Source organism: Pezoporus wallicus, unplaced genomic scaffold (genome assembly GCF_028554395.1).
Source record: "Pezoporus wallicus isolate ANWC-B61680 ecotype Strahan unplaced genomic scaffold, APGP_CSIRO_Pwel_v1 contig_3487, whole genome shotgun sequence".
Classification (NCBI taxonomy): domain Eukaryota; kingdom Metazoa; phylum Chordata; class Aves; order Psittaciformes; family Psittacidae; genus Pezoporus; species Pezoporus wallicus.
Window position 1 is genome coordinate 913145 of NW_026636018.1, and position 27848 is coordinate 940992.

The 27848-nt window shown below is 37.9% G+C and overlaps 1 protein-coding gene across 1 annotated transcript; it reads left to right on the forward strand.

Moving 5' to 3' along the window:
- Positions 1–223: 223 nt before the first annotated feature.
- LOC130593608 (vasoactive intestinal polypeptide receptor 1-like) lies at positions 224–26224 on the forward strand. The gene is made up of 13 exons (XM_057398888.1): positions 224–501; positions 8971–9070; positions 11675–11782; positions 12918–13027; positions 15699–15796; positions 16722–16854; positions 17282–17435; positions 19330–19390; positions 20766–20835; positions 21634–21725; positions 22721–22850; positions 23543–23584; positions 25992–26224. The coding sequence occupies exons 1-13, from the start codon at positions 469–471 to the stop codon at positions 26154–26156; spliced, it is 1296 nt and encodes a 431-aa protein (XP_057254871.1). The 5' UTR covers positions 224–468; the 3' UTR covers positions 26157–26224.
- Positions 26225–27848: the final 1624 nt, after the last annotated feature.

Sequence of the window (27848 nt, forward strand, 5' to 3'; positions counted from 1 at the left end):
CAAAACACAGAAACTCCATCTTTTAGAGTCCCCAGGGAATACCATGCTGTCAGACCCACTTAACGCCCAGATCCTTTGAAACCTGCTGCCACCAGCCACAAGCATGGCCGCATTAGCAGGGCAGTGAACCCAGCATATTTTCTTGCGGAGTGCGCTTCCAAACACACCCTTAAAGACCCTCAAACTGCTCCAGCTCCCAGCAGGTGGGTGACCAGAGGAGCTGTTCCTACTGATGGGTCCAAAATCCCAAGGGGGGATGCTTGGGAATCTCCTTCCCTCCTCTGCAAGCTTGGTACCGTGGGGCGCGAAAGTGCCGGGCTCCCCCGGGAGGGATCGGGGTGTCCGGTAAGGGAGGTGCAAGGCTCTCTGAGGCGGGTCTTGGGCAGGTGGAGGCGGGCCGAGCTTCGGCTTTTGGCAGCTTCACAGCAAGCAGAGAGAGCGGGGAGGACCTGTCGGCTGCTGCGGAGGATGCGAAGTTTGTGCTGGCTGCTGCTCCCGCCGGTGAGTGCCCGGCGGAATTTCGGGGAGGGGGTGGGGCGGTGGACCACAGAGCTGGCTCTTGAAACTATTGCCCACAGCTGGACGGCACTGCAGCTGCCCTGCAGGATCCGGGGAGGCATGTCTGCAGAGGCAGGGTAACTTTTCTCATAACAGGGAGCAGGTAGAAAGAAAGAAGAATAAGGAGGGAATTATAAACAGGGGGATGGGGATGTAGGAGAGGAAAGAAAAAAATAATCCTGAGTTAGAGGCTTGACCCATCTCTTTATTATTTTTTTTTCCAGCCCTGAGGTGCTATTTATAAATGTCTTTTCATTTCCATTCATTAGAATTGCAGTTTCCAAAGGACAGAAAAGCATCACTAAATCAGAATAGCTGTAGCATGCCTTTAGAGGGACAGAAGGGGGCAGCTCTCTGTCCCAGTTGTCCTGAGAAAGGCAACTTTGCTAAAGAAGGAAGAGAATTAAAAAGGAATAGTTCCTCCTTATGTGTCTGAGACATTTACCTCTTTGAGAGGCCACTGATGTATTTACTGCTGGAGGCATCTGCTTATAATATCACCAAGCAGCAGAATGAACCATCATGTCTGCTATGCACTGGAGGCAGCAGGTGAGATTGTAACATTAAACATCAGGGAAGATGTATGAGCATAGAGACACAATTCAAGCACATATATCCCTCCCTAAGCCCCATGTTCTAATGCTGGCACTGCCTGGGCTAGATAGCAAAAGCTAGTGTAATTACAAGTACAGTTATACATCCTTCCCCCCCCCAACTCTTCAGCCTCAGGAAAAGTGTTTGTTTGGAAATCTTTCTATGTGTGTGATTCCCAGGGACTTATTAATTCTAACTTTAACCATTTCACAGTTAAATGCCTAGTGTAGGCTGGAATTCAGAATCCTGTGGTAGCCAAAGGAGAAATAGTCACCTTACTGGGAGGCATTTCATCTTGTCCTGAGAAAGACAGGGTGGTTCTGTTTTCTTCCCCTGATAATAGTGAGAGCCTAGATGATTACCGACTGGCCGTGACCCTTCAGTTTTAAAAGGTTAAAGATAGGATGTACATTTTTCACACCTGTACCTCATATCCTCTGGAACTCATTCTTTCCTCTGTATTTATACAGCTTTATGTGCAAGTGATAGGATATAGGTCTTTGTCTTGCCACGTACGGTTATTCTCGTGTAATACCCTTCTTTTAGGGGAAACTGGTGAACCTAAAGTGTTATACTGCTACAGGCAGAGCGTCTTTAGCATCTGGACTAGGCTTTTAACACGTAATAGAATCACAACTTGTTCTTGCAGCTGTCAGCAATGGAGCTAACCTGAAGTGATTTATCATGCACATCTGTGGGCTGCCGTGCATCATGCCATGCACAGCAGCAGACTGTGCCCATAATAAAAGAAATTCTACAAATGGTATGCTCTATGTAGCTTTTGGCCTTAAACTATTGCTCATGTATGAAATCCAACTACATGTCGATAAGAGTCGGTGCTCTAAATATCAGTGGCTTTCATGTCTCTAGGTCTAGTGAGAGGCTTTGCACCCTAAGTGAGACAGTCAGGGAAGGCCAGACACCCATAGGGTGCATTGAGTAAACAGTTCTCTCATATTTCAAAGGATAATGTCAGACCAAAAAAATAATTCTAGTGTGGATTCTGCAAAAAATTCATTATTCAGATATGAAAATAAACCAGAAGTGTAATCCTGAAAACTTTCTCTGTGAAACTGGATACTTTTACCTCCTATCAGCTCTACAGGGAGCTGTATGTTGCTGGATAATACTTTGTGCCTTGCAGAATAGAGTCCTTGACATTAAAAATTACCATTTGCTTGTAAGTGATAAGGAACAGGGAGCAGTGGGTGCTGAAATGTGTAAAAATGACTTTTTTTTTCCCTGTCTTAAAGAGTTCAGAGTCTCAGGAAACCGGGGATGTGGAACAGAAAAGGCTGCACTCAGTCTTTCCTTCTGAGCTAAACTACTGCTGCTTCAAACATGTAACAGCTTTTCACATTTCTGTGGAAGGGGTGCAGTTTGATCTAGTGATTGGAAGTGAGAATGGAAACATAGATGGGTTGTTGTTGAGCTATATATTTACTTTAATAAAGCATTTATTGTGGTAATAAGCATATGGATCTAAATCCATAGCAAGACATTTAACTCCCTATAAAACAGAACTGGGTGCCTAAATTTCTGATATAGCTAGTGTGGGCTGATTTGTGTTGGAGGGACATACATGTTTCTTCTAGGGATCTAGTCCTTACAGACCTTAAGTTACCCTCCATAGGGAACTGAAGGTGTAGAAGAATTGGTCTGTTTAGGTGTTTCATTAGCCTGTAGAGAATTAATGGGGGACACACGCTCCTGTACATTGAGTCACTGTCCTCAAATAGGTGTCTGAGGGAGGTAGGAGGAATACTTCCCTGAAACTGTTTTACCGCCTTCATTGATCATTAAGGAAAGCTTTATGGGGGAGTTTAGATTAACCACCTAAAATTATCTATCTATAATCAGGAATCTTGTCTAAAGCTACTCATTTATCCTCCTTCAATACTACTGGGAAGAGGTAAAACCCTCCAAGAACAACGGCTAGGGCTAAAGCTGAGTGAACTTGCTGATGGTCTTTGACATCTAGGTTTCATTTCTTTGGGATTAGGTGACATGAACCCCACTTTTCAGTAAACATACTATATATGCAGAAATGGAGAAATTTTAATATGAAGGAATACTTGCAATAGCAGAAAACAAGGATCCTCAGTTATTAGAGTTCTGTTATTCCTTGTTATTGATGGCTTAATGCTCTACCAAACTTAGCATACAGCTAATAAACTAATTGTAATTTTTCTCAAGATTGCACTAATTATGTAGGATTTATAAACAATGTAAATTAGAATGGCTGCATTGTCACATATAGATTACCTATGAGTAAGTACATATAGGGATATACATAGATATGTATATACAGCAAGTACTGTTCTGTATAAGATTATGCAGTTAAATACAGTCAGATAAATGCAATCCAGTACACACAGGAGCATCCAAGCGTTACTCCAATGTCTTAAAAACAATCTTGAAAAGATATTCCTCTAAATGACTGCAAGGCAATCAGTGTCTCAGCTTCTCTTGTTCCATAGGTAATCAAGTTAGAAAGAGAAAACAAACACTGAAAATGTCCTCTAGGTAGTCATTTTAAGCCAAAAAGACTCCTGAAATAATCTATTTAATTGGCTGAAGAGAAAGATTGGAAATAGGTTTTTACCTTTGGGGTTGAAAGCTTCAGGGATCAAGACTGTGTCAGAGCTTGAAGTTGGGGCAGGACTTTCTATAATAGCTAAATATGTTGCTGGTGACCGGGGTCACATCACTGTTATGGTGACCTCGTGCTTTGCAATCAGAATCAGGAGTTGAAAATGTGGCTTGGATATAGTAGGAACAAACTGGATGTTCATCTATTTTTTCAAATGCATTTGTGCGGTGGACTTCTTTGCTGCATAAGAAGTCTTTGGTTATTTTTTATAGTTTCTTTTATTTTTCTGACAGAACATAATGCTACGCATATTATGTTACAAATATCCCAGAATTATGTATAGGGCACAGTAGGTAGGAAGATCCTTACAGAGACAATTGTGATCGTAGCTCTGCTGAAATGGACAAGAGCTAACGGAACTTGGGGTTAGTCCCAGCTCCCTTTAAAACACATGTGAACATTTGCCCTAACTTCAGTGCTTGTCATTTTGAGAAATTCTGAATGAATTTTGACACAATATATTCAACAGACCAAGACATTTATCAAAAAAGCTGAGATTTTCTTTGTCTTCTTCATTTTTCATGAGCCTCCTTGCATCCTATAAGACTTTTCTGTTCACCAAAGTTCCAGTTGAAAAAAACTGTATACATTTCAGAGCATACCCTGGTTCTCTGCACTGGCCAGCTTTCAGGACTGAGTGAATACTTCCTTCCACAGCTAGAAATAGGCAGGGAATGAAGGAGTTTCTTACCATGCCTTTCTGTTTCCTAAAACACAAGGTGAGTTTTAATCCTCCAAGTGGGGAGTCGATGTGTGACGTGAATGGCAGGTAGCTCTGGTTTTGTATAAAGGAAATATTCAGGCATCAGAGTCATAGCAGAAAAAAATGAACAGGGGAAGCACAGACAGGGAGAACAGGAAATACAGAGATGATTTCAGAGCACATCTGAGGAGATCTGAGACATGAATGAAAGCTGTAGAAACAGAAGCAAAAAGAACAGTGATGAATAATCTTAGTAAATTATCTATACGCTTGACACAAAACCTATTTATGAAGTTTCAGGATTTCATGACATTGGAAATGAAACTGGAAAGACCCTTCAGCTGTTGAAACCTTGCCATCTTGCCAATTATTTCAGACACTTCTTTGATTTTTTATTAATTTTCAAAAAGATTGTTACCAATTTAATTCTGGCTCTTTGATTCCATTGAATTGCTTTTTCAAGAATGAGTAATACATTCAGTGCCCAGCTTTGAAACACTTCCCTTGTTTTCTGAGAGCACAGAAAACGTTCCTACTTTTCCCCAAGTGTATTTCTTAATGAGTGTAAATCTGTATTTTGTATGACATCTAAATTACAGCTTTTCTACACTGCAGTAGCCTATGGGCACCATCTTTGGGTGGGCTCTCAGGAAAGATTGCTTTTAATTAATTTGCACTAAGTATGGCCTGAGGATGTTTCTAGAAGAAGTCTCTTCCCAGTGCTTGCTAACTCTGATGTTGTCCAACATGAACAAATGAAAGCCCAGAGTGCAGTTTTTCTGTTCAGATTTGAGCAAATAAGTAAGCTATCATGTATAAAATAAATGCAAAAGAGTGTTATACTTACTATCAGTGAATATGCCACTTTAGGGTTTCAATGCATAGCCTCACGGATGTTAAGAAAACAAAGTCTAAATGTAAGTGCAAGCCCAAACTCTGACTTTCTAAATTGTTTCAGATTTTTAGCATACCAGCACCTGTCATAGGTAACTTTTTAATGTTCACTATGCGATTACCCTTTTCTGGGCAAGATTGTTTCCATGGTTAGGACTTAGAGTTAAAACACCTCTGTGAATTTTGGCTGGTCATTAATGTTCAAAGTAGCAGAAAGATCTTTGTGTTATGATGCAGAGCAACGTAAAGTTCCATTTGTTGAGTAGTCTGCAACGTTGCATGGAACCTCAGTTTTCTGTGTAAGCCTTGGGATGAAGGCACCCCACTGTTATTTTCAGTAAGGTTCATGCCAGGTTGTTGCTTATATACTAGGAAATGTTGATCTGAGAAGAATTTCAAATCAGCCTCTTACACTTATTACAGTGGTATGGAAAACTGCCAGATTGGACATCCCTGCTTCAGAAATCTCTGGTTTGTTTTGTTTTTTTTTTTCCTAAATTATCCTTTTCTAGGAGGATAATTGTACAGAAGCTCAACAGGAGCTTCTCTTTTCCTACAAGAGCTCAGTCATCACAGCGGAGGCCTCCTAAATTGCAGTACTATGTCTTTGCAGCAAACACAGGGACCCTGTCTTCTAGAAAACCCCATCACCTAACCTGTAGGCAGATTACAGCAGCAGCATGCACTTTTCTCTCAAGGTATTGTGAGATTAATAACAAAAAACAAGTAAGCCATAGCCAACAAATCACAAGTAATGTTCTGCCCAGAAGGTTTTTCTTTAACCGTAAAATGGTTTAATGTCTTCCTCTTTCTTAAAGCCTAAGGAAAACCAACAAATTGAAGCATCATCACTGCTCTCAATTTGTTGTATATGTCTTTTCTTTTCCCTTTCTTTTTCTTTTTTTTTTTTTTTTGTAACAGTGGGATTACTTCTAGTAAGGCTACATGATTGCAAGTTAACATCAGCCTTATTTTAGCTTCTTATGTGATAGTCTGTAGTTTACATTTGCAATTACATTTGATTTTCAAACACTAAAGTGTCAGTAATATTTAGCCTGTGCACTAGCCTATAATAAAAATTCCAGAAAGTAGAGAAATTACTTCTTTCCTGTCCAGCTGCATCCATCTTTATGAAATGAAATAGTGAGATATGTACACAACAATCATTTTGTTACTACTACTCAAATAATTCATTCGTTATGTAGGCTGACTTTAAAGTGAAATATATGTTAAGATAAAGCAATGAGCAGGGATCCTATTAATACCTGAAAAATTTCATTTTAGAATTGTGTTATGATAGTTGAAAAGCAAGAAGTACTATTTTAAGAGTGACTTATGCTAATTTTTAAATGTATTTGAAATTACCTACTAGAGGAATACAATGCATGCAAAAGGCCATGTCTCAATTTTCTTTTCAAACAGCATCCTTAATCCTCTTTCTGTTCTAATATTAAGAGGTACAAACCATGTCTAGGGCCTCATAATTAAAAGTAGTCTGTCTATGCTACTTTGAAATCCAAATGTAGGCAGTATTTTTAAAGGTTTAAAAAGATAGTTGTGGGTTTTTTTGTTTTTTTCTTTCCCCTCAGCAGATATCACTGCTAACATGTAAAAGTCTGCATGGCTTCAAGTAAAGTTTCTGTGGAGGCTGAAAGAAGTCCTGGTTGCACTGCTTACTGGAAAGATTCTGAAGGCTGATAAATCAAATTCCTGAGACTGAAAAGGCAATATAGCAGTGATATTTTCTTCTGTACTGTGTTTTCAAAGTCATTAGAGGTTTAGAATGGCCTACATTCTTCCTCAGAAATGTCTCAGAAAGCCTTCAATCCATCATTTCTGTTAAAATCACTACCCTCTGAGCCCCTCTCTCTGCCTTGAATAGCATAGCTTGCAAAAGAGCTCTATTCCATATAAGACTTCCTATGTGCTGAAGATCCCAATATCCCAAAGGAGGCTTTGATGCAGTATTCAGTTGTCTGATTACATTCCAGTTGCTTTGCAGACTCTATTGACTCTTTTGATTTTGTGTCTAATTCAGTTACTTAATGTGGGTATGTAGAAATATTTGAGACATCAAATAAAGCACTTGAGACTTCTACATGGGGCTGGCAAAATTAATACAGAGTGTACAGAAGAGGACTGAGATACTGAGATACCCTGCAGCATCCCAAACAGCACGAAGCATTCCTTTTCCATGTACTGCAAAAGAAGCTCAGATAACAAGATCACACATAGATACTGACATTGTAGATTCCTTCTTAGAATTGAATTGCCTTTCCAGAGACAATAATTCGGGATGCATTAAGAACATCTTCACAGTCACAGACGTGATGAAGGACTAAAGGGGACATGAAACTTTCTGGAGTGGGAGATGAAGGTCAAGCAAAAAACTTGACAGCACCTAAATGACACTAGTCATTGTAGTAGTATAGACACAAGTATCTGTAGTTAGGAAGATGAATCTAGCCCATATCCAACAACTGATGCCTAGAAATCCATTTATGTGTTTAAATGTAGGTATCTTAATCTGTGAGATAAATATAATTACTTAAACTCCCCATACAAGTTCTTAAATTTTCTCATTTCTTCACCTGATAAAATGGAAACATTGCCTCTGTCTAAGGAGTATGTAGCATCCTCATATAATATGTTGGTAAAATTTTGCGATCACTCATATTAAACTATGACCAAGATTACCATTTTTCTATTTTATCTATTCTTGAACTTCTGGATTTCTTATTTAAGTATACAACAGACATAAAACTTCTTCCCTATATATTGCTTCTGTTTTTATAATTATGCCGACTGCGTTCAGAAGGGAAGAGCTTACACCCTGCTCTCTCAGTAGTCTCATTTGTATGCCACTAAAATCTCAAATTTTCAAAGAAGACCAGGAGCCCATTCTGTTAGTATCAGTGTCAAAGCAGAGTAGGCACACCTTCCTGAAATATAATTAAGACTTTATTGTTATGGCTAATTCCTTCAATAAAGAAAACTTAATTCTTGGGAACTCCCAAGAATCAAAATAGGAATATTTTGCCAATGGGTAGTTCTGAACCCCCAAAATAATTATCTAAAAATCCCCAAACAAACAAGCAAACATGTATCTTTAAAGAAATGTATGTATTTTAATTTGGTTTGTGGGGAATAAATATCTATATGGTCAGACTGCATGTACATTTGGGAGACTCAGTGTGAGTATTCCCATTCACGAAATCCATTTAAGTTTTGTGGAAAATCATTGGTATAAAAAGGAGGTGGTAGAAATATGCAACCTGGAAAAGAGGTGTTACTGAGCTTGACTATTACAATACACTGAGGAATCCATACACCTATGCATATGCAGATGTGTATACAAATTGACAAACATATGAGATTGCAGCCTCCTTCTAATGTTTACATGTCCTATTTGCAGACACATCTTCTCCTGTAGTTTTCACATTTTTAAACCTCAAACTATCAGCCACAACATATAAAAAATGGAAAGAAACCTCATTCCAATGATCCATTCATTCTCATTCCAGTAATCACAGAACTTTGTGTGGTTTTTTGTGTTTTTCTCATTGAGGTTGTGGGAATCCATCCAGAATGCAAGATATTCCAGCAAGTGGTCAAAGAGGAGGCTCTCTGCTTAGAAAAGAATGACTCTCTTTCACCTGATCTTAAAGGTAACAGTCCTGATTGCTAAGCTCTGATATGAATATCCCTTCTATATCATTTCAGGGGCACTATGTGTAGATGTTCTCCTGAGTCAAGACTTGGTTCCTTTTTTATTTGGTTTCTTAACAGTATTAGGTGCTTCTTCTATAGGATGGGACTTTACGTCATCTCATTTTAGACATTTTTAAAAGCTCAGTGTCTTAAGTCAGAACATGCTTGATTGCCTTTGGTTTAGATGTTTACTTTAGAATGGGATTAATTTTTCTCTGGAGTAAATTTTATCTACTAACTATGGAATGAGACAAAGATAATTGTTTCAAACCCTGATGAGTTTTAATGCTTAATTAGGGCAGGTAAACCCTACCTGGAATATCTTGCAATCCTAAATTATTTGGTGTGGGTTTTATTTATATCCAAAACTCCAAAGAAGCTTCCACAGAAAACAACGAAAAGCATGCTGAAATTGTATTGTGCTGGGAATCATTCCAATGTGGTGAAAATGCTTTTTTTTGCAAAAATATTTTCTCTGGAGTATTTTAAAGTTAGGCTAAGATTGATAAAAGTCTCTAGCTTGCATTTCAGTTTTCAGGAGCTGATTGAGACAAGCTGAAGAATCACAGTTGTGCAGTTACTTCTCAGTAGTCATAGATAAGCTGTGCTGGAATTAGTTTATGTTGCAGAACTTTTAATCTAAAGTAGTTCCATATTATTCTTGTTACACAGAGCAAAGTCTAATGAATTTTATCAGTAGACCCCAGGGTGCAATTCTTCTCAACTCAAAGTAGATGTGTAAAATGGACCCACTGAATCAAGCTCTAAAAATACTTATTTTTCTCCATTGTCTAAAACCAACCAAACAAACAAAAAAAAAAGCCTCCACACAAAAAAAAAAGAAGAGCCCCGGATTATTGAAAAATCTATGATGTCAACGTTACTTAATACGTTAATACAATTTTTACTGCAGTTGTCTTTATGGAGTCTCAGGTGGCTTGGGCTATCACTTATCTCTTGAAAACCTTGGTGTGTAAAAGAAGTCACCGAAAATGAAACCAGATCTAGGACTTAAAACATGCACATTCCACTCCTACATAAGGTCACCTGATTCTTGGTTTAAGCACATATTACCATTTACAATAGATTTTTAGACCCAACTCATCAAATGTAGAACAGTCTCTCTAAGAGTGACCCTTTAAGTCTGTAAGTCTAAGTGCATGGGCCACTGCATGTCTAACTGGGATTCATATTACCTGTCTTTATTAATCTGAAAATTAGCAGTCTAGTTAAGACTATAATCATCAGAAAGACCTAGGTATTTCCAGTGAGTGATTCATCCTGCCGTCAGAAAGGAGCCTCCAGTATATGGGATGAATCATGTACTGGAAGTCCCTGTCTCTTTCAACTGATTATAGAGGGAACATAGCTAAGATTAGCTAACATATTTTAGACAATTAAAATTAGAGATAACGAATCAGGGTTTCTTTTTTCTCATCTGGCAAATTGGGTATACCAGGAATTTCATCCTCCCAAAGGCAACGTGAGGGTAAAGCTGTGGGAGATTTTCAGGACTATCTTTTCAGAAGCCAGAGAGTAACTTTGTTCAGCTACAGGCAAGTAATATTGCTTCCACATTTCAGTTCTTGACAATTTTAGGTTTGCCTTGTCATCAGTCACAGAGGGAACAGAAAAGAATCGGTGAAAGGAAATTACACCTCCCAAATGAAACTCATGCACTGCTTTACATCCACCTTACAACTACCTAGAGATTAGTTTTGGTTACAGTGCAGTGACTTTTATTTATAGGTTCAGGCACCTTTACATGCTGATAATTTTTCTGTGCTGCACCTACACCTATTTGCCAAAAAAAACTGCAAGATCACAGCTTGAGTCTCAATGAGATGCATCCATGACAAAGCTGTGATTAAATATAATTTCCAAAATCACATTTTATCAGACTCGTAGCTAGTAGCATGCCCTCTGTTATCAGCTAGCAATCTTTCATATAGGGAACCCTGTGAAGGCCCACCAGCCAGACCTACGTGATGGTTATTTTATATGATGCTGGGAGATGTTCTTCTAGTTTGGGATGAATCTAATCCCTGTTGAAATCCGTTATAAACATGCATTTATTGCCTATGACCAGGACTTCAGCTCCTTTATATCAGGCGAAACTGTTAGACTTTAAGCATGGAATGAAGAGACTAAGGCTGAAGTTTTAAATCTGATGTTTTTCAGTTAGACTCTGAAACTAGTAATAAGAAATCTCAAGTGCTAAGAATTACTCATTATTTTGATTTGGTGACTTTTCTTTTGACAATAAAAAAACCTTCAGTTGATTTGACTTTTGGATAGTGTCTGCTTGAATTTTGGGTGCATTCTCTCATGAGATAAGGTGAGGGAAGGTCCAGCTGGAATGATAAGCACATGTGTGAACAACGATGTATTCAAGGAGAAGAGGAAAACAATACAATCATTCATTTGCAGAGCTGCATGTCCTGTTTTGTCTCTTTTTGCATGTGAATTTGTGGGAAAGTCTCAGGTAATCTAATTATGGAAGATCAAACGTGATATTCTCTGTGTGTGTATTTATTTAGAGGCACTTTTTTTTCCCCCAGGATGTGCCAGAGATTGGGATGGCCTAACCTGCTGGCCCACAGCCGCTTTTGGGGAAGTGGTTAAAGTTCCCTGTCCAAGATTTTTTGAAGAAATCACCAATATCCATGGCAAGACTTTTTTCTTTTTGTTTTTATCTCTACATATTTTTAAAATAAATTCTAATAGTTAAAGATTTAGTAACTTGCTTATTTTCCTGATTCACAATGTTATCTTTTATCAGTTGACATACAATAATTATCCAGATGTGAATCTTGGCTTATGGTCAATATTTGGCATGTTTTTGATTTATGTTATTCTGCACTAAATTGTCTAGTCCAAACTACACAGCTAAAGGTGCTCTCAAAATTATAGGTAATTGCAGCACATTGCTAAGGTTATAAAGAAATATATCATAGAATCACTGATTTATAAAGTCATAGAATAATTGCTGTTAGAAAGGACCTTTTGAGGTCACAGAATCATAGAATCTTAGAATAGTTAGGGTTGGAAAGGACTATCTAGTTCCAACCCCCCTGCCATGGGCAGAGACACCTCACACTAAATCATATCACCCAAGGCCTCGTCCAACCTGCCCTTGAACACTGCTAGGGATGGAGCATTCACAGCCTCCCTGGGCAACCTATTCCAGTGCCTCACCACCCTAACAGGAAAGAATTTCCTCCTTATATCCAATCTAAACTTCCCCTGTTTAAGTTTGAACCCGTTACCCCTTGTCCTATCATGACAGTCCCTAACAAATAGTCACTCCCCAGCATCCCTATAGACCCCCTTCAGATACTGGAAGGCTGCTATGAGGTCTCCACGCAGCCTTCTCTTCTCCAGGCTGAACACTAGGTCATCTAATCCAATCCTCCAGTCAGAACAGTTAAAGAATTGTATGTAACTTCAAAGCTAGATGACATGGGTTTTGTCTGCAAATACAAATTATGTTGTAAACGCAGGATAGACTGCATAATTTTATTTCCTCTGTGTAAGGATTGAATTTGCAGAATTAACTTCCTATATGAAATGTACGAGTTCCACTGCATCTTGAAATGAATGGGAATCTCTCAACTTTTTAGACAGTAGATACATAGAATATTATAAATCTATAGCTAATCTAGTTGAACATGACTAGCCTAGCTACAGGATCAAAGTAGGTATAAAAATCTGTTTTTTCTCATAAGAAATTACACCCCCCCCCCCCCCCCCCACTCCCCCCCCCCCGCATAATTCAGTCTCTGATATATTTTACCATTAAAGGTTTCCTTCAGAGAAACTGTACACAGGAGGCATATTGGTCAGAACCATTCCCACCGTACACCATTGCCTGTGGATTTGATGAAGGTTCCAGTAAAGGGCCTGAGGATCAGGTGAGTTTTTTATTTCTTACTTGTGAACATCTCCAGAGCACCCTCTTCTGAATGTGCTGAGAAGCTGGATGCTCCCACACATCTAGGCACTGTTAAGAATCCAGTAATTACCTATCTTGAGTGCTAAGATCAATACTTTTAGGTATATTTACAGGCTGTTTAGTAAATTAGGCTTAATATGAAGCAAGGGAGTAACAGGCAGCACTTTCTTCTCTGTCCAGTTGTCCCCTGTTGCTGTCAAAGAATAGACTCATGTTTAGTTCACTTGTCCTTCTTAACAAGGACTGAGGTTCTCTGACAGAGATGATTTGAATCCTCATCATGCACCCATCTCTCATGAAAGTCCTACCAAACTGTTTAGGGAAATTTTTCAGGGAAAGTTCTTTTGGATCCCTCCTGTTGATTTTTTTCTAGATGTTCTTTGAGTCAGAGAAAAAAGATTCCATAACTTTATAGCACTATGGTCAATGCATATCTTTAGGAGGGAACTCCTGGATGCCATTGAATATTTCCACACTATCATAAGAAATAGGAAGTGAACCCCTATTTTTCCTATCTGATGATCATAACTGGTACTCAATTTGGCTCTAGCAGTATTTCTTTTTACCCATATCTTCATATAAAATTTCTGTGGTCCTCATCATCATATTTGGTCCCAGGATAGAAATGCTTCACTCTTCCTTGGCAATGGTAGTGCCTCAGTGGTGAGCTTTATCTTACTGTTGAAGGTTGTTGATTGACAAAGATGTGCCTTTGAGTGCTGGTACATCATTGCCTCCTCCTCCTGCTGTGGTATTTTGATAGAAACAGTGGACTCTCTCCAATCTACAAAATAAAAGAGTGACTCATACTGCCTGTTGTGAGTGTGCAGTCATGATTCAACAGGGGAAAAGGTCATTTATCACTAGGCAATGCAAGACACAGAAATGTGAAGAGGGTTGTCATCATTAACACTCTTGTTGTTATCTGGAGTAAACCCTTTGGTTCTCCAGGCATGCAAGCTCAAGCACAGAAGTAACAGTTCAAGTATTCAAATATTTAGGAACTGTAGACAGAATTAGCTTCAGCCGTTTGGCTCCATAAAATTAGAAACTCAAGCACAACTGTAACAGGTGATATAGATATCTGTAACTCAATTCACCACCCATAAACTAAGTATATTTGTACTTCTTTACACAGTGGGGAAGCTAGAAAGATAAATGCATAAAAATATTCTGGAAATATTTTGAAAACCACAAAAAGAGTTCAGAAGGGATGTAAGATTCATAAGGAGGCATGTATTCTGGAACAGAGTTCTCAAGCCCCTCAGGGCCAGCTGCCATTGCATGCTTTTCACCCACAGAGCTAAACTCTTACTCTCCAGGGTGGCTTTCTCCAAGCAGTCCCTGGACTGTGCTAAGCCAGGCATAGTTCATAGCAGGCCTAGGCTGAAATCAAGCAAGTAACTACATTTGTATTTTAACATTACAGAAGATTTCAAGGCAGAACTCGTGTCTGTGCTGTGACTGTGTTCATTTCATTACTCTAGTCAAATCTGCAAGGTCTACAAAAGGAAGATAAAATCAGTAATTTTACTTGTAAACGCAGGGAAATAAGTACGAAGAATGCCACTTATATTCTAAGAGTATTTTGTGTGTGCAGTGAGGACTTATGGTATTTTCTGTATATACAGTTGCTTTTCTAGCTGCCCTACAAAACCAGATAAAATGCATCAAAATACTTCATTTTCAGTTGAAGAATCTATTATCTAATTTTCACCTGCATTTTGAAAATACTTTATGAAAGATTAGGTCTATTTCAGAAATACAGGATTATTCCTAGTTTGTCAGGGTTGCATAATTTATTTATGGGTATACTTAAAATTGCTAATTGGTTGTCTAAAACCAGAATTGTTGCCTTTTGGATAAACAAAAGTTCGGATCAACTAAAGAACAAAGTGTCCATTGCATTTTCAAGGAGGAAATTTCCCTGGATTCAGAGAATTAATTTCTTGGGATTTTAAATAATTAGGTGATCATGTAGTGAATCAGAATAAAATTTTCACAGATAAAGCAACATAGGCATTTTTCTTAGGACATAGGATGTTTAAATGCAAAACAAATAAACAAATAAACTATAAAGAATTTACAGTGTTACAGTATAGAGCAACTTGGTGAACTGTTCGTCCAAAGAATTAAAGACTGTGAAGCTATTTTCTTGACTTAAACTTTCTTACCTACACAATACACAGTTTCGTCTCCTTCAAAATGCAAGTCTTACTTCTCTTTTAGCTATAGCTGTTTATGAAAACCAATACTTATTGAATCTGGCCCTGTTCTAAAGTGATGGATTCAGTCACTTTAGCAGTGCCCTAGAGTCTTCATGTACCTATAGAAGAAAATGTACTTACTTAATAAAGTTAACACTTTCCTATTGAACTTGCTCAAACGGGTCACTACTGCAGATGAACCTGTGGGCTGTGAAACCTGTCTCTAAGGTTTATTAGTATTCAAGAGATAAAAAAAATGTGTTAGCAATGGAGGAAAAAACCTGAAGCAGATCTCCAGCACACAAAGCTGTGCATAAGTGGTGAAACTGACTAGTAAGGGAAAATGTATCTCAGTGAAATAAGCACACCCACATGCATGCTGCATAACCACCAGCACTGGTCTGTGTTCTCTTTTTCTTGTAGAAATCATATTATTCTGCATTTTGGCGTGTCTACACTGCTGGCTATGCAGCATCAGTGACTTCACTCATTACAGCTCTAATTGTCTTTGCTGCCTTCAGGTAAAAAGCAATGGTCTCTTTTCCAGGATGACTTGAAACAGCCTCATCGTACTTCTCAAAGTACTTTTTGTTTTATGGGACTTTTTAATTGCCATTTTCAAGTCCTTCTCAGGCATAAACACTGTTGATGACAATGAGTCCTTCTCCATGTTGTAGCATTTCCCTGCAGATGTTAAAACTGCCTGGGCAGTTTGTCCTAGTCTTTTTAATGACAGCATACAGTGAAAATGCTCCAATCTGTTATCACTATTAACACAATTCCTCCAGCGCGTAGCAGGACATACTCTGCAGAAACTGTCTTCTACGCCTGAACCAGAAGTTATTCTAGTCTGTCCATTCCCTCTGTGAAAAAACATTACTTCCATAACTGGGAGCTATAGAAAGAAATTTAAAAAATTTAAATGTCATGTTTGATGATGTTGGATGTTAGGAAATGGATCCTGGTTTTGTTTAGTTCCAATGTGCTTGGACAAAAGCTTTAAGCTTGCTCTGCAGGTGGGAGTGCAGAGCACAGAATCAGCTTCTTAACTGGAGAGGATTGGGAGTCTCAAAGTTCATATCATTTATAGAGGGCCCCAGGACCAAGAGGCTGATATGTTCAAACCTTGAAGGAGATTCCAACAGGTAAAACTGTGGGGAGGGAAGTCTAGAGAAATAGAATCATAGAATCATGTAGGTTGGAAAAGACCTTTAAGATCATTGAGTCCAGCCGTTAACCTAACACAGTGAAGGTCACCACTAAGCCATGTCCCTAAGTGCCAACAAATAATAACTCGTCTGCTCCCTTATTTCTAGCTCCCTCTCAAACAGTGGCAGGCCATTTATTTGCTTTGGTAGATGTCTGCAGTCACGTGTTCCTGAGTTTTGATGAGACCATAAGAAATTTCTCTTGAAGAACAATTTTTGTTTTCTCTTTCCATGTCAGAAAATTCCACTGTACACGGAATTACATCCATATGCACCTGTTTGTCTCCTTTATCCTGAGAGCAATTGCTGTTTTCACCAAAGATGCCGTTTTGTTTGCAGATGAAACTATGGACCACTGCATAATGTCAACGGTACTAACTTACAGTCTTTTTTATCCTTGAGATAACATTTAATTCTTTACCTGAAGATAACATGGAGATTTCTTAATCCCATTTCTCTTTAGTTTGCTAGAACTGAAATCTTAAAACAAACAATATTAAAAAAACTAAAGATGAAGTGCTATGACTACACTCAGCTTTGTTATATAAGGTGCGGGTCTGTCCTCTCTAATGAAGCTGTAAAAATTTCTATTAATAAAGAATTTTATTTATAAGAGAGAGACAATATTTCCCTTTAAAAAAAAAAAAGCCAAATGAAATTATGGAATTTCAAACTTACTGAAATATTGTAATTATTTCTTCATTCTTGTGTGGTAACAGTGAATTTTGCTTGCACTTGTAGCGAAACCAGACACAATGGAAAGTAGACCTAATAGTTTTTCTTCTTCTGCACTTCCAGGTTGCTTGTAAGGCTGCTATGGCATTCTTCCAGTTCAGTGTTTTAGCCAATTTCTTCTGGCTTCTTATAGAAGGGATTTACCTGCAAACACTGCTTTTGTTAACCTTTGTTTCGGACAAGCAGTATGTATGGTGGTTCATATTTACTGGCTGGGGTTAGTACTCATTTTCTGTGTGTGTTATGTAGTATTTTGACTTACTTTCAGAACTAGAGAAAATACTTGTTCTGAGATTCAAGGCATCTGTAAAATGTGCCACCTTTCCAGTGGAAGTTGCCCATTCATGCAGTACTACTACAAAAACCATACCATTATACTGTCTTTCTTCTCATCTTTTTATACTGTTCAAAATATTGAAGGAGAGGATAGGATGGATTACTAGAAGCACTATGATATGCCTACTCAAAACACTGCAGCACTCATCTTTATGACTGGAAGCAATTTCATGCAACTATAGTAATTTAAAATGTAACCATCTAATTTAAACTATCTATCTAGGTTTCTCCTGCAGTCAGTAGAGTGAGGTATGCATGCTGTGGTGGTGATTAATCCAGTCCTCAAGAATGTGAGTAATGTGGCTAGATAACATCTTGGAAACATGTTGCCTTCCTCTACTGACTGAAGAAATGTGGGTGACTAACATTAAGTTGCCATTTTGCTTTTAGTGTGCAGAATTAGATAGATTCATCTTAAATTATGTGACTTCATGCCTAGACATCAACATTTTTTTTTTTCCAAAATAGAAAGCTTCTGGCTTTTAGGAATCTTCTGGTTTTATGCAACAATTAAAGTTATCTCTGATTGTCAGAATATGTGCACGTAATACATAAAATATCTTTCACTGTAGAATTGTTTATTGCGAATCTTAGATATCCTTATACCTCACCTTGGCTATTCTAAAATAGAGGCATCCAAACTGAGTAGTCACATTGGCATATTTTGGCTTGAAGTGAAATCTAGATTCTCCTGAATCAAATAGTAATTTATCCTTCATCTTCATATTCTAAGACTTTTATAATATAATTAAATTTTTTGGAGCTGTTCCAATTATGTTTGCCTGAACCTAGATGCTTAAACCTCGATAAATCTCATCTAACTTGAGATAACAAAGGAAACATCTCAATTAATAATGTAGTAATCTTCATCTCCTTCTTTAATCAATGCAAAATGAGACATCTCAGAGGCAACTTGTGTTAGGTGATACGGATGTAGATAGTTCTCTTCATTAATTACAAAGACAATTTGAACTGAATATAGTCCCATCTTAAAGGCCTTAAATAAGGGTCTAAAATTAGGAAGGTCGACTTCTGGGCCTTTCCTACAGTTCTCAAATGATACTTAGAAAGATATTACTGATATTTCTATAGATTTATCAGTGAAAATGTCACCTGCCTCAGATTATAGTCCTTTTTGTAGCAGCTTTGAAAGTCACTTAGTCTTTAGAAATGTAATTCCACAGAAGAAAAGCAAAAGCAATTGTTAGTTATAAACTAACTGCTTGAAAAAAGGAAAAAAGAGAAAGAACTTTTTAGTCATAAAGAAGAAGGATAAGCAGTAATAAAGTGAGGCTAGAAAGCACCAGTTCTTGGGTTTAGCTAAACTTTCATGGAATGCTCACCAGTTTATGGGTCTAGAGTGATTAGTAGAGGCTGCCTGGGGCAAAAATATGAACTATTCCAGCTAGTGCAAAGAGTTGTATGCTGGCCACAATCTATAAGATAAAGGAGCTCTAACTAAATGAGTGGTTTCTCCAGCTTCACAAGTGCTTGTAATTCATATCCAAACCTTCCAGCAATTCTTAGCTGTTAATTTTGAAAACACCATTTCGCAGCATCCCCTATTCTTCTTCGTCTTGACTTCATTCTTCTGCCTTTTCTTTTCTTTCCTTGAACTGCAAGTTAAGTTCTTTCATAAAGTTATTTAAAATTTTCTGACCCATTGTTTGACCTTTAATGTTTATCCAATCTGCTGCACTGTGAACAGTCTTGGGAAAAAGTTTCTATGGGACACAGTGTTCAGAAAATTATGTGTTCAATATTGATTTATTCAGGGGCTCCCACTGCTGTGATGTTTGCTTGGGTCCTCACACGAATAAACCAACAAAATACCGGGTAAGTCAGAGCTTCACTAAGGAGGCGCTTTTGTTGTTGTTGTTGTTGGCTTTTTTTTTTTTTTTTTTTGGGGGGGGGGGGGGGGGGAGGAATACACATAAAAAACAAAAAAAGAAAAAAAAATTTCCAAAGTTGTGCGTTTCAACTTTGCACTTCATAAGCAAGTGACAGAAAATCTTGATTTTGATATGCATATGTGGAGTAATGAAACCTGGAAATATAATAGTAAGTATTGAATTTCATGTAGTTTCCTAATATGCAGTCTTTGAAATATATACTTCTATATAAAATCAGCCACAATTTAGTAACACTAATCTCTTCAAATAATTACCTTCCAGAAAACATATTATGTCCTGATGAATTTGGTTTTGGTTCTTTTTTTCCATTCTCTTTCAATATGAGAGCCAGTTATAAAGCAGGAAATTGTTTACTAAAAGCTGCTCTGAAGTGTGAAGACAGGCTGAGAAAGTTGGGGCTGTTCAGCCTGGAGAAGAGAAGGCTGCATGGAGACCTCATAGCAGCCTTCCAATATCTGAAGGGGGGCTATAGGGATCCTGAGGAGGGACTCTTAGGGACTGTAGTGATAGGACAAGGGGTAACAGGTTAAAACTTAAACAGGGGAAGTTTAGATTGGATATAAGGAGAAAGTTCTTTACTGTAAGGTTGGTGAGGCACTGGAATAGGTTGCCCATGGAAGCAGTGAATGCTCCATCCCTGGCAGTGTTCAAGACCAGGCTGGATGAGGCCTTGGGCGATATGATTTAGTGTGAGGTGTCCCTGCCCATGGCAGGGGGGTTGGAACTAGATGATCTTGAGGTCCTTTCCAATCCTAACTATTCTATGATTCTATGATACAACCTAACATGTATGGCATATGACTGGAGGGAGTTAAATTGAACTGTTATTGAGGTTAAATACATGAATCTCGAAACAGGCTGTTTTGGCCAAAAGACCATTCTTCTCCCTTCCTTTAGGGTATCTTTTCTAGGGCTTTAGGTTTTTCTTGTCTATTTCCTCATGAGCACAAGGTCATTACATTCATGAATGCACAGTAGCTTAGTCTCTGATCTGTACTCTGTAAACTAGTCACTTCTTTAACAGAAAAGCAGGAAAGAAGCCTGAAAATACAAATGTTCATTTCTTGACTTTGCTTTGGTTCTTTAACCCTTGCTTCTTACTGAATAAACTTCCTTTAGATTGGGCTGCACAGAAATATTGAGAGAGCTTTCAGAGTACCAGTACTGGCAGCGGTCTTTAAATGGTAATTTAGAACTTAGTGTCCATCACTTTCCTATTCTGTGACAGAAATACTTTCATGTGTTACGGAAAGCTCACATGGGACAGATAACATGACTGGTCTTGTTTACTGTTTCAGATGTTGGGATGACGATGAAAGTGGAGTAGTGTTATGGATCATCAAAGGTCCCATTCTGCTAACTGTACTAGTATGTTTTCATTTTGTCTTGAATATCTTTTGAAATGTGAAATCTAAGTTAGTGCCTCCTGTCAGCAAGCTGGGAAAAGCAATAGCACATGCTATGGTGCTGAATTTCAAAAAGATGGAAATTATTGTATAGCATGTGGGTTTGTTCTTGTGTACCCTAAATCACAACCTAAAGACTAAATCCTATATTTTCTAGAGTCATGGTATGACATAATGAAACCATCTTGACATTTTTGCCCGTGTCTCTGTAAGTCATTACTGAAGAAAGACAATCCATACCAGCAAAATTATTAGCTAATATGAAGCTGGATTAGTACAGGAAATACATACAGATAATTTTATGTAGTTTATTTTTAAAATAAATTCTTAGGTTGTAAACTTAAGACAAAAGTTTCCCTTTATGCATAAGTTTATTTTATGCAAATTTAGGGAGGAAACAGTATGTCACTCCTCTGTATCTGGTATAATCCCTGTCATAGACAATGAAGGGAATAGAAGGTGCTGATTAGACCACATAAAATCTGCTAGGTGCTGACAAGTACAGAGTTAATATCACATATAAACCAATACTGAGGTATGTAGGTCTATATTAATTCAATATAGCTTTCAGCATATCTTTATATATATTTTTCTGAGAAAAAATAATATTGTTTCTAATGCAATTGAATTGATCTGAGAGCAGACCTTCACTGGTTTATAGCAGTGCAATTCCTATGGCTGGGGATTTTTAGTTAATTTGTATCAACTGAAGAGATCAACTGATTTGCAGTAAGTTTACAGATATTGTCTTGTTTTTCAGATTAACTTTATTATATTTATTAATGTGATCAGAATTCTAGTCCACAAATTGAAATCTCAAGAGGGAGGAGGGAGCCATTCAAGCCACTTTGTGTAAGTGTTTCTGGGTCTCTTGATATTGGCCTGTTCTATGAAATTCTAAGAAATGTTTTATGGTCAGGAACACAAAATGTTCTACTCCTTATTAACAGAAAAAGAAATCCCCAGAAGAAATAACAATGTAAACGTTCTTTTTCATCCAAAATATCACCTCTCTCTTTTCCTTCAAGGGGAGAAGGGTGGGTTGGATACGATGGGGACAAAGAGAAAAGCAAAACATGAAGTACAACTCCAAAAGGAGTTGTTGCTTGAAAGTGCAAACACTGAATGTCAGGTAATCCATTTTGCTTCTAGTCCTTTCCACACAAATCACCACACAGAGAAAGATGAAGATAATTTCCTTTAAACTTTTAGAAACAATGTGAAGATGATGTGCTGGTAACTGAACCTAGCCCTTCCTATTTACAAACCCCTTCATAATTAATGGAGCTCTCATCAGTGGAGTCTAGTGAGCTGTTTAACTCATCTAAAGATATGTAGGGATAGATGTTAGTTATGTCACAGGACCTAGCACAAACCTGTACCCTTCTGGAGTGAGCTGAAGGCCAAGCAGAATGCCCAAGGGCATCACCAGTGGCTACACCACCACTGTTTATAAGCAACTGAATCAGCTCCTATAGACACTGATGATTACATCTCCATTGGCAGTTTTGGAAGTTGAGACACTTCTATTGGGGGATGCCTACATGTGATTGAGGTTAATCTCAGGGTAATTGATCATAGTACTCAGTTTGGTCCCCCTGTTTTTGCATGTATAGCAGGGAGAAGAACCCTTCAAGGTCAACCCAGAAAACTTGCATGCTGATTTGTTCATCTTGTTTTTCACCAGGTGTTGACAGTATGGGTAGCAGAAAGCAATCTTTCTGTAACTTTGTTGGATGTCGTTGCTTCCATTATGGAACTGTCCTCTGCATTAAAATTTGGTCCAACTGCTATCACTAATTCCATATTTCTGACAGTGCATTGTTCTTTAATTCTTGGTTTGACAGGAGACTTGCTAAATCCACGTTACTCTTAATCCCCCTCTTTGGAGTGCACTACATTGTGTTTGCATTTTTCCCAGAAAGCACTGGCTTGGAAGCTCGCCTTTATGTTGAGCTAGGCTTGGGTTCTTTTCAGGTAAGCTGAATAAAATGGTTATCAGTCCTACAAGGTATGATCTGAAACACCACACTCTCAGGAACTTTACATTTTACTTTGGTTATTAGAGCAGATGTTAATGTGTTTAAATCCAAAGCACATTCTATCTTACTCCTTCACCACCTCTTTCTGTTGTTTGTTTCCTTACCTTTGTATTTGAAATCTCACACTACTTTTAAGTTCTGACTTAGCGTTCATTTTAATAATCCTTTCCCCAAATACAATATCTACCTTTATTAAATAACAATGACAGAGTGCCATGAAGACCACTATGGATTAGGGTGAACCAATTGAAACTAATTCCACATATAATAAAGGTGATAATAAGAGGAATAAAAAAGTAAGGATAATATATAAAAAACTGCTTTGCCCTTATCCTTTAGCAGTACTGAATTTATTATTTTAATATTTCTCTGTTTCTTTTATTTTGTCTTACCACTATTCAGAACATTATCTTGGACAATATTATAGTGTTGCCAGCTATTGAAAATTTTAATTCTGTTATGAAAACCCAATAAATATTGCCACATCACCTAAATTTCAGTGGAACAATGGAAAATATGAAATTTTTGCTGTCTTATTCAGATTTTGACTGAAACCTGATGTTCTTCTCTGATTCTACATTTTAATGCTGATGTTTGGCTTTTTTCTCCTTCTCCTTCCTGTCCTAGGGTTTTGTTGTCGCTCTTCTATATTGCTTCTCAAATGCAGAGGTGAGTAGCAAGTACATAAGATTATCAAAACCATTTAAGCTTGTGTGCCTCTCTTGTTTTTCTGGAAAAGATCTGTGCTTTGATCTACTTCTGAAAGCATAGCGTACCAATATCTGTTTTTCCCTTGGTACTTCTGCTGACTTTATTTGTATTCATACAGTTCTGATGAATACAAAATAAGTTTTGAAGCAATGACCCTTTACATATGGTTGATGAATTCCCTGACATGGGACTTTTTTCTGCTTTAAATCTGATAGCTATCATGATGATGTCTCAGTGGAAATCTTGTAACACTGCTTACTTTCTTTATTTTGTCCTAGTAAGTTTCTTTCTTTTTCCCTTTCCCTTTCCCTTTCCGTTTCCGTTTCCGTTTCCCTTTCCCTTTCCTTTTTTCTTTTCCTTTCCCTTTCCCTTTCCCTTTTTCTTTTCCTTTCCCTTTCCCTTCCCCTTCCTCTTTTTCCAGGGAAATCCATGCATTTTCGGTAGTTTTTCAAACACTTCCTTTATATTTTTTTATAATATGAGAATTTGGATAAATTTCCTGTAGTATATTTTAGAGACCCTATACTTTTAAAACCTAGCTGAATTTGTCTGCATTTTCTCCAAAAATGTGAAAACACATCCTCAGAAAAGTGTGTAGGTTAGTTGAGAAGAATGACACACTACTCCCTAGTAGCTTAGACTGGATACTTCTTGTAAGGGGAGCTAAATGTAAGTGAAATTAACCCTACCCAATGACAAATAATGTCTAAAACATGTCACAGAGAGTGATCTCTGGCCCCAGGTTTAAGTGGTATGGGTTGGCTTGCATTCATGCTGCTCAGGGATAACTGCTTCTGGAGCAGATTGTCCACTCATTACAGTTTGGCAGTGCATCTGTTATGGCTTCCTACAATCATAAAAATAATTATTATTTCTTCTATGTGTGTGTATTTCCTCAGTTTTAAGTGTCTGCAACAATGTGAGAGACTGTTTTGCTGCCAAACAAAGTGGTTTCTATATGGGATGAAACTGAGGGTTGGTATTATACATCGGAGTGGTGAAAGGTCTTGAGCTTGCCGGGATAATACTGGAGTAGTGGGATGGTGGAGGAAGCCCCTCTTAATTTTTAGGGTCTTCAAAGCTCCAGAGAGCATATTCTGCCCATACCTGAAGTTTTACGTCAGGACTGGCATGTCATATAGTTAGCAGAGAAAATAAAGGCAGAATAAGGGTCACCTCAGTGATGAATATTTCCAGGGACTTTCAGGGAGCACTGATATCCAAGTTGTATTGCACATCCCACCACCTTTTCTATATGACACTATAGAGATCATACTTAATAGAGGATATATAACAGAATTACTAGATGAATTCCTAAATTCAGAGCACTTAAATCACATTTGTCCATCCCCTGTAAAAATTAATATTTTCACTTAACAGTTTATTTTTTAATTTAATTTGGAATGGGTTTGTGCTAATTGTGCTACAACTCTAACACTGTAATAGATTTTCAGCACTAATGTTAGCCACAGAAGATGGCAGCTGGGCGGCCAGGAGCATTTGATGTATCTTCTTAGTTTAGGATGCCATTTGTAAGTCAGTTTGTAGACATTCAGGAAAGCTGCTGCCCTTGCAGGAGCAGATAGAGATGAAGCTGAACATCAACAGAGGTAACATCAACCAATTAATCGTCAGGATTAATCCACAGGAACAGACTACTTATATGAACAGTGGCAAGGACCAGGTGTTTCTTGCACTACTTGCACTCCTTCTGCCACAACTTTGTGTGTGAGCTGCTTTATGTAGGGCAACAGAAGCTACTTTCCACCTGCCCCTCACTCCTGCCACAGCAGTGTTAAAAGCAGGCCATGGACTTCCAGGGTTGTACAATCTAGTTGTTCATTGTGTGTCAGATGGTAAAAAAAATCAGTTTCGCTTATGCTTTTGAGGATTCCCAAGACATCTCTCGAATGCAATGTATTCAAGTCAATTCAGTACCTTTCAGAGCCAGTAAGGGATATTTAACAGGGATTTCAATCTGCGTAAACTGAAAGCCTGGAGAAGAACCCTTATTGTATATAGCAGGTCACAGCAAGGTGGCACAAAGATTAAGTATGAGGAAAAATAAAAATTATACAAAAAAGTAGAAATATTTATGAAGAAGTTTACCGCAGTAAACAAGGAAACCTCAGTCAAAAACTGTCTTGTCATCCTCTGAACTTTGGAAAGTAAGTCTGTTTATTTTGAAAAGTTAATAATGACATAGTTTAAGTTCTAAAAATGTGTGTAGATTTAATCCTAACTGATTTGGGTGCCTTTGTACATCTGGGCAAAGTAGTCAGGCAGACATTTTGGTATATTTTACATTCACAGTCCACTAAGTCTTAATTTTCCAATTCTCTGGTTTTAATTTTCTTTTCTATAGGTTCAAAGTGAACTGAAGAAACAATTATGCAAATGGCAGTATCAAGAATACCTGAACTTCACACACAAACACAAGACTTTTTCCAGAGAAAATAGTCCAGTCAACTATGTCACTCAGTTATCACTGCTCGAAAAAAACAGTCCAAAAAGGAAAACATCTGTGTAACAGATTGTTGTAAATTCTGTTTGAGCTTTTCTAGCAGGATGAGTTGCTGTGACACTGTAATACCTGAAAGATTGCCAGCTTGAATCCTTCATGTCTTGAATCCTTTCCATAGTGTCAAGAGCCTTCTGTGAATTTCTTGTCCTGAAAGTGAGCTGTTTTTCTCACCTGGTATAGACTGGTATCACAACACTGGTTCTTTATCTCCTTAAGCATATAAAATAGACTGGTTTTGTTGGGAAAAGCAAGACCTTAAGCTGGTGCGAGTCAACAGGTTAGCACCCAGTAAAAAGGAACTACGTTAACTCCTCCCAGGCCCAGCATGTTTGTCATGTCTTTGTTGGTGTTTCCTGAAATTTCCAATTTTTAGAGCACTATTCCTAATCTCGATTTGAAACGGTTATATGGTGACAAGGGTTTGTCATAATGATTAGTGATGTTTTCCTAGTTGTTTTGAGACACCTTGAGACAACTTAATATGAATTACACACAGAAACATGCTAAACACCTACCCATGGAGGAGCAACCTCCTTTAAAAGGAATCTCAAGATGTCTCAAGAGTGACACAAGAAAAGAGTAAGTTATATCATCTGCTTGGGTTTTTTTTTAATTCCATGCCTGTTGAACAGGGAGATTAAATTAGGCCAGAGTACTCCAAGCCCTTTCTTCCCCATGGGAAACCATGGAGCAGCTGAACATTAGGTAGATTATGTGCATATGAAGGAAGAAATTATAGCACAGTCAATGAAGTAGGCCAGCTAGGCTACCTTGAGCTCAGAACAATTTACAGACCTAGTCTTATTGCTCAGATGCTGATCCTTGTGTAGGTGGAATGAACCTTCTGCCACCATAACCTGGAAGACTGGCTGGATCCATCAATGAAATACACAATTAAACTGTATTTTTTTTTTTTGCACTTTTTGGAAGACCTCCCTTTGAGGACTAGTCAGCTGGGATTATTGTGATTATCTCATCATTTCTCATCTCATTAATCAGAAATGCCCATCATTTCTCATCTCATTACCACTTTTCTCAGTGATGTTTCTGGGGTTAGAATTATCAACACAGCAGTGTGGTCTAATGAAACAAAGTTGTGCTTGCATCACTTCTTTGGGTGGTCTTCCTCTTTCTTCTGAGCTAGGCTGTACATCAAACTCTCCAAAAGTAAAGGAAGGACACACAAGGTACACTAGACACAGCTACAGCTCTTTTCAAGACAGGAACATTCCCAGGAGAACCTGCATTCAGACTTGAAAGCACTGCTAAAGATGATGGTCATTCAAGGACTTGCTGCCTTTCTGCACTTATCAGTTTGGTTTCAAAAAGTAATTCTCCAAACCCCCATTTTGCTCTACTCTTTGTTAATCACTTAGGCCAGGAGACATTTGACTTTGTGGAAACCTCTTTGTTGATTTTAAGTGCTTCAACTCTAGTTCCATTGTTAGAGCAGAGATGAATTGTCCAGATTTCTCTAAATATGATTCAGATCAGTCCTGTATTAATTAAGCATTTAACCCATCTGTATTAATTAATCAGACACCTCTATAAAGTGACATTTTGTCTGTTCTGACCTCTTTATAAATTTCTTCTTGTAAAAATAACCTTTGGTCCTGTGTTGTTTATGTTTGTTGCCTAGCACACTGATGTGAACGCATTTGTGTGATGTATATCTATAAAATGAAAGTGATAATTACA

Excerpts from the sequence above, each read along its gene's own strand:
- LOC130593608 (XM_057398888.1), top strand. The coding sequence starts at position 469 with ATGCGAAGTTTGTGCTGGCTGCTGCTCCCGCCG. Across the intron at positions 13,028-15,698 it reads GTAAAGGGCCTGAGGATCAG|AAATCATATTATTCTGCATT; the intron begins GTGAGTTTTTTA and ends TTTTTCTTGTAG. Across the intron at positions 22,851-23,542 it reads TAGGCTTGGGTTCTTTTCAG|GGTTTTGTTGTCGCTCTTCT; the intron begins GTAAGCTGAATA and ends TTCCTGTCCTAG.